This window comes from Clupea harengus, chromosome 3 (genome assembly GCF_900700415.2).
Source record: "Clupea harengus chromosome 3, Ch_v2.0.2, whole genome shotgun sequence".
In the NCBI taxonomy this organism is placed as follows: Eukaryota; Metazoa; Chordata; class Actinopteri; order Clupeiformes; family Clupeidae; genus Clupea; species Clupea harengus.
The window spans coordinates 23147703-23158027 of NC_045154.1; the positions used below are offsets into that span (position 1 = coordinate 23147703).

At 41.4% G+C, this 10325-nt stretch overlaps 1 protein-coding gene across 12 annotated transcripts in view; it reads right to left on the reverse strand.

Annotated features, from left to right (window-relative positions):
• The window catches only part of ppip5k1b (diphosphoinositol pentakisphosphate kinase 1b), a 30495-nt gene extending 24517 nt beyond the window's left edge, over nucleotides 1-5978 (reverse strand). For 6 of the 12 annotated variants that reach the window (XM_031565053.1, XM_031565051.1, XM_031565052.1 and 3 more), the window contains exons 1-5: nucleotides 5872-5978; nucleotides 1118-1542; nucleotides 658-853; nucleotides 298-388; nucleotides 122-207 (exon numbers count right to left, since the gene is read on the reverse strand). In XM_031565053.1, coding sequence (XP_031420913.1) covers nucleotides 122-207; nucleotides 298-388; nucleotides 658-853; nucleotides 1118-1192 — 448 coding nt within the window. In that variant the 5' untranslated portion in view covers nucleotides 1193-1542; nucleotides 5872-5978. Of the gene's footprint in view, nucleotides 1-121; nucleotides 208-297; nucleotides 389-657; nucleotides 854-1117; nucleotides 1693-5871 lie in introns of those variants that run through there. The other 6 variants (XM_031565061.2, XM_031565057.2, XM_031565055.2 and 3 more) reach the window with 2 other exon arrangements.
• Between the last annotated feature and the right edge of the window lie 4347 nt (nucleotides 5979-10325).

Genomic DNA, 10325 nt, shown 5'->3' on the forward strand with positions numbered 1-10325 from the left:
TAGCACTGAGCAATACTGACTCAAACCACAGACCAATGTTGACATGGAATTGTTCCATCGCCCGTTTCCTGTTGTAATGTGGTCATACAGTAAACTGGCCACTTAGGTTGTAGATGATTACCTTCTGGTCTGTCTGGGTCTCTGTTTAACACCACATAGCGTGGTAGGTCAACGCCCTCTTGTTGAAGGATTCGGTACACTTCGCGCCTGCACAAAACAAAACAGGATGTGTTTTCCCTCTGAACTGATAGATTATGAGTGTATGAGACATTAGCATATTCTATATGTGCATCATACCTGTCTTGTATGAAATACTGCGTGTTGAGGTCATTGATAAGGAGAGGATTTCTCAGTTTGGCGTAACTCACAGCTTTGTCCAGTGGGAATCCTAAAACACACACACACACACACACACACACACACACACACACACACACACACACACACACACACACACACACCCACACCCACACCCACACCCACACCCACACCCACACCCACACCCACACACACACACACACACCCCCAAACACACAATATATACATATATATATATATAGCAATCTTTGATTCAGAAAGTGAATGTGTATGTGTGTGTGTGTGTGTGTGTGTGTGTGAGAGAGTGAGTGTGTGTGTGTGTGTGTGTATGTGTTTCACCTTTGGAGTGAAAAGAGATGAGGCAGTCACAGAGAGGCCACTTCTCCACAGGCTCACTGAGTATGACCTCCTCGGGGAAGATCACCACGGTGATGTACTCGAACTTACAGAGCCGCTCCATGATCTGCGTCATGGGCTTGGACCTGGACTTCTTCACCATGGCGCAAATCCCCACGACGATCAGCCTCTCGGAGGGCTGGCATACAGGAAGGGGAACAAAAGTATCAGCAAAGAGGCTTAATTGGACGGTCAGACTTAAGCACATACTTCAAGTTCAAAGAAACTTCTGCATTCCCCTGTAACATTGGTACAATGTAATAATTATCTTCCTCTTTCTTATCTTCTACTGTTCATCTTTCTCTCCTCTAACTACATGCATTCATTATCATTGCCTACTCTACAATAAACACTTGACGGAATAAGGGTTCCGTAGAGCTCTCAAGTTCTCTTTGACCCCTACCGATTCCTCATCCTCCTCCTCGTACAGCCCTTCGTCGTTTCTCATGCCTCTTTCTTCTGAGCCTCTTGCCTCCATGTCATCAGAGGCCACCAAGAACCTGGCACTCTCACAGTGGCCCTGCTCTGCTCTTCTCTCAAGCTGAGACAGGCCAGCCGTCAGCAGCCAGAGCTACCTTCAGACCCCCACAGAAGCAACATCCTGTGCCGTTTCAGACCAGAGGTTGCAGGAAGAGGCAGACAGAGAGTGAGAGAACCAGGTGGGGGGGGTTGAGGTCGGTCTGACGGATGAGGTTGACCAACCCAGACACTGAGGTTTGGGCTGTCTTCGGTCAGAGTAAAGTCAGCCTAGTTCTCAGATGACCCGGCATCCTCACTTAGTACTGCCTATCATGAGCTCCATTACGTCTTCTGGGGAATATCTTCATGCTGTACACAAGTCAAACAGATATATATTAAGCATACAAGTCAACAAAGCTCAAAGTACAAAGCTGAACATTAAAGAAAAACTTAACAGAATGTGAATGCCACATGTGTCTTAAAGTAACACTATGGAGTTTCTGGAGCCGCCAGGTAGGGGGCTTCTTTCTGCTGGACTATTCAGTAACTTATTTGCTGTCTTGCTTTGTCTTGTGTTGCACTTGCTTGATGTTTGACTGTGTTAGGAAAGTTGTTGACTCGCTAGTTTGTCAAAAACAAAGTACCGTATTTTCCGGACTATAAGCCGCTACTTTTTTCCCACGCTTTGAACCTCGCGGCTTAAACAACGATGCGGCTAATTTATGGATTATGATACCTGTGACTGTATACGGTGGCTTTGTGTTTACGGTGGCTTTGTGGAGCTAGGATGCTAGCATGGATGCAGCCGCATGGATGCTTAGCTCCACGCGATTTCTCAGTATCTCTCAATAACTTAACTAATGTCAAAATAACCACAGTCTACCAGCGTAGACAGAACACAACTCAAAACACTTTAGAAAATAAAATAAAAGTTTACAACAATACAAATCCAGTCTTCAAGTTCTTTAGCTCACTGGTTTCAAACTAGCGTCTGTCTTCAATCTAACGTTCTAGCTTCTGATTGACTCTTGCGACTGTGCGCTCTTAAAGCAACAGTGCACTTATCTAACTGGCAAAACTAACTATTGTATTAGTTTTGATATTCATTTTAGCCTGTGTAAAGTTAATTTGTTTCAATGTTGCGGTAGGCACCTGCGGCTTATAGACATGTGCGGCTTATTTATGTTAAAAAGAATTATTTTTTTTAAATTCAGTGCGTGAGGCTTATATTCAGGTGCGCTCAATAGTCCGGAAATTACGGTAAGCAAATTTCAACAGGTTTCGTTAAGTTTAGCCGCTAGCAAGACATCTCGTTAGTGATGTTAGCAAGCTTGTTAAAACACGCTTGTACATTGATGCTAGTAATAAGTGCTCTCGCGTCAGCTTCTTTGTAATGTTATTGTGATAGCTATGTTGGCTAGCTTGTCAACAACTTTCCTAACACAGTCAAATATCAAGCAAGTGCACCATAACACATTTCGTTGCCTCTGTACTTGTACTCTGTGCAATGACGATAAATGTACTCCAATCCAATAAGACAAAGCAAGACAGCAAATACGTTACTGAATAGTCCAGCAGAAAGTAGCCCCCTACCTGGCGGATCCAGAAACTCCATAGTGTTACTTTAAGACTGAATAAATCCAGCATCCCAATAATGACCCTTCAGTGAGGTTTCTCAAGGCAGATTTTAATTTCTCATGAAATCTAAATTTCCACGATCTGTCTTCTGTGGAAACGGCATTTTTTGGAACCCTATGCGTGCTTATCTGATGAGTTGAAAATACAGACGGGATGTAATGCAACAGCACGACTACACGTAGTAAAGATTTGTTTCTAAGCGCTGGGAAAAAAATATTTTAAAAAGTAGACTGACAATATCAGTCATGCCTAACATGAAAGCCTTTCATACCTCTAACCATCCCAGTGTCTTAAATAAACTTGCAGTCTTCAGAGCAATCCTGTCAAAACTTGACAGCAAGCTCTTCCAAGTCCCCTTCACCCACTGCCCAACAAGCAGCAAAGTAAAGGGGAAAACAACACAGCCAAGCAAACGATACCTGAGCTCACATTTCAGCCCCCATACAGACATAACTGCTGTGGGCAGCACTTAAGGTTGTTAGAAGGTCATGGAGGCTAATGAAACTTAGGATCGGCATGAATGTGTAGTTGCATTCCAGCAGCAAGCATCGAAAGCGAATACTATACAGGGAACTAGCCCTTCCTCCCATTTTTAAAAAGAGACTAAAACTGAAAAAGAAAAAAAAGAGAGAGACACTTAAACTGGAAGTTGATAAAAAACACTCCCCTCACCACAGACACCCACAGCAATGCAGCCACACACTTCCCAAACAACAAAGGGCATAATTAACTCACACACACTCTCTTACTCACACACACTCACTCACTCACTCACTCACTCACACAGACTCACTCACACTCTCTTACTCACACTCTCTTACTCACACTCACTCACACATACTCTCTTACTCACACTCACTCACTCACTCACACACACTGTCTCACTCACTCACACACAATCTCTTACTCACACTCACTCTCTCACACAGACTCACTCACTCACTCACTCACTCACTCACACACACACACTCTCTTACTCACACACTCACACAGACTGACTGACTCACTCACTCACACACACTCTCTTACTCACACTCACTCACTCACTCACACAGACTCACTCACTCACACACACTCTCTTACTCACACTCACTCTCTCACTCACACACACACACAGTCACAGACACACACTCTCTCTCGCACACACACTCTCTCACTTACACTCTCATCTCCTCCTATACTACGTCCCCCCCCCTCTCCCTCTCTCTCTCTGTCAGGTACCAGAAATAGCCCTTGGCTCTTTGAGGGGGCCAGGCCACTGCCCAAGAGTCTTTATTTCCCCAACAGATAACTCATCTCTGCTGGGGGGTGTTGACGGGTGGATTGGAAGAGATAGGAAACCATGCTTTGGCAACCCTGGGTCAAGGAACACTAATCACGACGAACAAACTCATAAATACATTTGTACAACTGCTTAAGACCCTACACCAGTAATAATATCCCATCTCAGAGATCCTCCAAGATTGTGGCTGCAATACGTTGATGGGGGGTGGTGTGGGTTCCTAAAAGAGATCCAGCAACATGATTAGGGTGACAGCTACCTTCAGCCTTGATGTGGAATATGTTACACATTCCAACATACACATGTCGTAAACCATGATAATCAGTTAGTAAAAGTGGTCATTGTATTTCAGCATGACTCAACTATTATCCACTATCCACTATTCTGCAGATGTCCAATTTTACATTTTGTTGTATAATTGTTTTTGTACAGACTAAACGAGAATGGTATGTGTTGAACAGAATTAAACATTAAATTACATATGCCCTGATAATATTTATTAGTGGTTGTATTATTAACATATCAATGCAGTCTAAAAAAATAAACAAGACAGTGTCACGCAACTGGTTATAATTAGGGAAGGAGGCATTGTTAAAAATATTGTTATAAGACTTCACTGGCATCGTGATTGCTCTTAATTGGTTTAACATTTGTACCAACTCAAAGTTAGCGCTACATTAAACGTCTCAATATATTGGCAACTAGCCTGCACCATTCATTCAGATCGCATGGTAGGCCTACCTGTGGTGCTGTGGGAACTGTAAAATCGATACAGTGACGTAAACGAATCGTAAAAAAATACCCGTCAGATAAATCATTAACGAAATTGTTAATAATTATATTTAACAATCGATTGATCCACAGAAGTAGCTAATTATCACATATTCCGACCTATGCAACCAATAACAAGCCAAACCTAACTGTACTGGCTATTCAAATAATCTTGCTGCATCGTAGCCTACGCAGTTGCTATAGGACAGTGCTGCAGCTGTTGGAGTGCACATGCATTCTCTCACTGCCTTAAAAGTAAATGATGCTTCGGTAAACACAGCTCACGAAAGCCAAGCTAGTGGAAACTGAACCTGATGAAAGAGGCCAAGAATGCATCCGCATGCACACAGCACCCAACATCTGACATAACCGATAGCCTTGCAGCACGGACGTTCATTCTGTCAGTAAGCGTCATAAGTAAGAAAAATAATCGCAGTTGTTGACATCGCCCTTTAGTCACAAGGAAGTAGTTGCTCACTCAAACCAAATGCTCCGTCTCTTTTCTTTGATGTCTAAAAATAGAACAGTCTAAACTAATAGAGACAAATATTTTATCAAGATTTCCTTGCATTGGGAAGGTACAAACTCTACTAAGTATTGGCTACACGAAAGAAATGGGGCATTTACACAGGAAGAGATTCACAGTTACAAAATAAGCCACTGCCTTTGTTTTGTTTTTTAAAAAACGTGTTTTGCTGCACAATTAGAAACAGAAAGTATGGACGAGCAAATGTCTTACTTTCAGACTTGCACAATATAGTCTATGACAAACCCAAGTGGTTGATATTGCTGTCAGTCTCTAGAAGTCCACTATTGCCGCATCTCACCCGTCAGCGAAGTTAAGCTTTCATTGGTTGTCGCAGATGCAACTTAGTAATCACTTAGAAAGTTGTTTGCTGTTTGCCGTTTTAAAATATGTAAAGTTTTGTAACTTCACGTATGCAACATAAACTTCAAATAATTCGAAGCTGGGGAAACAGCCAAGGTTATGCGTGGATTTAACTCACTTATCAGGAGAGGGCAGGCAGTACCAGTTGACTTCCCTGTTGGTCTCCTCTTGGCAACGACAATACTACTGTAGGAACTTACCTTCGGAAAGAACTTGACATACTTCTTCTTCTCTTTAAACTACACTGATGTCGGGTGAACAAAGACGTTTATGACCGCCGCCTACAGTACTGGATGGGTAGTAGGATTGTTCTGTGGCTTGTTATCCGAGCTCAGATACTATCCTCACTGACAAAAGAGCGATGTATAGTCTTATGAAGTTTCTTGGTTAATCCATTTTAACTAGTGTGAACGATACTGGACTTGACATTTGTTGTGTAGGTTATATGAAAAATTTAGTAAACCTTTATACAGAGGCTTTCAAAACACCTCAAACCATATCTGCCAGTACAGGGTATAAAATAAACGGTCACATATATGACATGATATAATATCAGCAACTATGTTTAATGTGTTTGAAGAAACCTATTCTCTTTACCTACAAGAGACATGAGAACACGTTATCTGATCAATTTGATCAGTGTGACCAAAACTGGAGTGATTTTTTGGAAGAGTTGTAAAGAAATTACGAGCAAAATGGAATGGTCAGTAAGTGCAGGTGTTGTAACTATGGGGACAAAAGCAGCATATGAAAGACCACTGCAAGAGAGGACAGTCGTGTAGGCCAGAAAGGGCTGCTCCTCAGACCAGCATCCCTGACCCTAGGTCTCCATCTTCACTGATGCCATGCAAAGTATACAAAGTTTAAAATTATGATGCAGCTGATGTATGATGTATGAAGGGATGGTTTTTGTGGAGCATGGAACTGAATCCAGAATTTGTGAGGATAAATTGGGAAACTTGTTGAATGGAAAAAAATTGGAAATTTTTCTGCAAATGGGCTATGGATAGCAGTGAAATATACATGCAAAGCAATTCCATTAGCTATTAGCTTTTTAGTGTTAATGCCTATCTGGCAGGGCAGTGGCGGTTGAGAGTGACTTTGACACTCTAGGAGTTTCACCCAGGGGAAATATTTGCAAGACAAACAAGTTTTTTTGTTGCTGCAATACGCGTCTGAGAGGGAACACTAATCACATGTCGTAAACCATGATAATCAGTTAGTAAAAGTGGTCATTGTACAACGTATTTCAGCATGACTCAACTATTATCCACTATTCACTATTCTGCACATTTTGTTGTATAATTTGTTTTTCTATAGACTAAAAGAGAATGGTATGTGTGGAACCGAATCAAACATTAAATTACATATGCCCTGATATTATTTATTAGTGATTTTATTAGTAATATATCAATGTAGACTAATAAATATACACGAGAGTGTCATGCAACTGGTAATAATTATGGAACAGGCCTGGTTAAAAATGTTGTTATAAGACTTCACTGGCATTGTGATTGCTCCTAATTGGTTTAACATTTGTACCAACTCAAAGTTAGCGCTACATTAAACATTTCAATATATATAATACTGGCAACTAGCCTGCACCACTCATTCAGATCACATGGTAGGCCTACCTGTGGTACTGTGGGAACTGTAAAATCGATACAGTGACGTAAACTAATCGTTTGTGGCCCCAAGGTTTAAACTTCTGCAAAAAGATTTGCAATAGGTATGCGTATTTAAGGGGAGCGCAAAGATGGTGTACTGGTGAATGCTGTCCGACCAATTGGGTTGGGCCATCTGGGCCACAAATGCCAGGGCCAATGTTTTATCCCAGTCCAGCCCTGACTCAAAGAATAGGTGGGCTGGGGGGGACAGAGAGGAAGCATAATCATGGTGGAAAATTAACCCTTCCCGCTACACTTAGTTTTTTATTTTCTCTCTCTTTTTCTTTCTCTCTCACTCACTCACACTTGCACATAGCTGTTCAGTGTTTTTTTTTTTTCAACAACAATGCTCCAGAAAAGTAGCACAGGCCTTATCAGAGCCAAAACTCCAAGTCATGGTACATGAGTCTTTCATCAGTATTTGAGCTAACTCTGTAAACTTTGTCAAAGCATCAGACACATGAGTGCTAGTGAGTTAATTCTGTGTAAATAAGCACATATGTGACAGTCACCCTCAGCAGAGTGGTGTGTCGATGCAAATGATGAGACGTGGAGCTGAGAGGCCTTCCTGCATCGGCCGCACAGAGTCCAAAGTAGCTCAGTCTGGCTCCCATTCAAACCACAGAGGGGAACATCCCGGACCCTTTCCCATCATGCATCTGGTGCCGTGACAGAACAGAGTGTGCTGCGGCATAAGGCAACAGTGTTTCTTCCCCTCAGCACCCCTTGCCCCCCTCTCATCCTCTCCACAGCAGGCCAACTGCTGTTGGGTGTACATATGATTATGTAATGGCAGCTGAAGTAAAGCGTCTCTGCTACAGGTCCTCTGTAGGTCCTTTATTCTCCCTCGAGAAGGCGGCTAGAACTGCTGAGTCTCCCATGCCACAGTCTGCTAGGGCAAAATGGCAGGGAAGAAGAGAAACCATTAAGGATCTTATGGAGAGAGAGAAGAGGGTATGACCACAACTAAACGGTTGTTTAAAAAACACTAAATGGAAAGGATATTGTGTCACCCCTATTTTTTATCTCACTGGCAGTGTTCGCATAGGAGAAGAATCCATTTACACGTGCATGTGTACATTTAATTTACTAAAATACATGAAACCTGTGTTTTGGATAATTAGATTCAAAGCTTTAGATACAGAAATGTAGCCATCTACCAATACTATACACGTTTCCAGATGAAAATGTACTCAAATGTAAAGTCATGTAGTCATAGACATCTACATCTAGGACATAGACATCTAAAATGTGTTTAGATCATTAAATTAATCACGATCAGTATTTTAACAACTTTTGTTTGTTAACTGTACTTTTCTTGAAGTTTTATCCCATGGAAAATATAATGCATGAAGACGGTGGATGCATCTAATCTGTTGGAAAATACTATTTTTGTGCATCCCTTTATAGCAGAGGTTATGCATGAGTCAATGTTGCAAGCTTGTTCCTATAATATACCTTTTCATTTTTAGAGAGCCTAACAAAAAGAGGCTGTGTCAATCCCTGGGCCGTCGGGGGAGATCGGAGCTGGAGTCAAAGGGCTCCTTATGAGCAGAGCCCACCCTCACGTCACTGCAGAGCTGAGTGATGAGAGGAGCCGCTCTGCTGGAGGGACTGGAACCACAGGGGAAGGACTACACACGCATGCAACATGCAGTGCGCCCACACACACACACACACACACACACACACACACACACACACACACACACACACACACACACACACACACACACACACACACACACACACACACCATATGTACATATACAACTCAAACATATTAAACTCTCTCTTGCTCTCTCTCTTGTTTTAAACCACTGCCCTCTGGTGGCAGAAAACCATTCTGCAGTTCTGAATTCTCTTGGCCATTGCCAGTCTGCTTGCTATTTATAGATAGTTGTTACTTGACTAAGATGTCTGTTCATTAGTAGGACATGCATAAAGTCACTTTCTCTTGAGGAGTTATTGTTTTTTTACATTTTAATTAATCATATTGTTTTGTGTTATAGACACTCGCTTTTCTCGCTCTCTATAGCCTATTGAAACTCATTTCATATACATTTACATACATACAAAACCACATAGTATTATAATAAAATTAATGTGGATGCCATTACAAACATGAAGGCATCGTCTCAAAAACCAACTGATAACTATGTTTAAACTATGTTTAAAAATGGAAAACTTTCTGCAAAAACAAAATGGCCAATTAAACACTACTAATCTAAGGAGTCCTCCAAAAAAGATGACCTATTTCAGGTGTGCAAGACAAGAACCCACAAACATATTCTGAAAGCCATTAATCAGGTGCAAAACCAGATTCGGAGTGTAGCTAAGCTGTGCTGACATCGAACATACAGTCGTTAGTTGTCTCTTATGCAGCAGAAACAAGAAAAGCGTAATCAAATATGGTTTGCTATTTATAGATTGGGCAACTCTCATGGCTCGGAACATTTGGGTATTCATACCAAGAATAGCTTCAATCATATGAAGATGTCTGAAAGACTTCAACTTTGATAACTGAGACTCTGTGTGTGTGTGTGTGTGTGTGTGTGTGTGAGTGTGGGAGGGGATAGGAGGTTGTGGGAGAAAAGAGAAAGAAAGAGAAAGATAGATAAAGAGTGCACATCTGATCCATCTGTTACCCACCCATTTCATTGTCAACATTTCAAAACAAATTCATTTTTACAACCTCCAAGTACACAAATTGCATATTTTACACCATAGGTTGGACCTAATTATTAAATGAAAATGAATCAACCTTTTCCATTAATTTTTTTAATAGGTTTGTTGGTATAAACTGTATCACGCTGCAGAAATTCGCACAACAAAATATATACAGAGAGCAATAACAGAATTAAATTCCTACATATGGCAAAATCTAATTCCATGGATTTCAAAA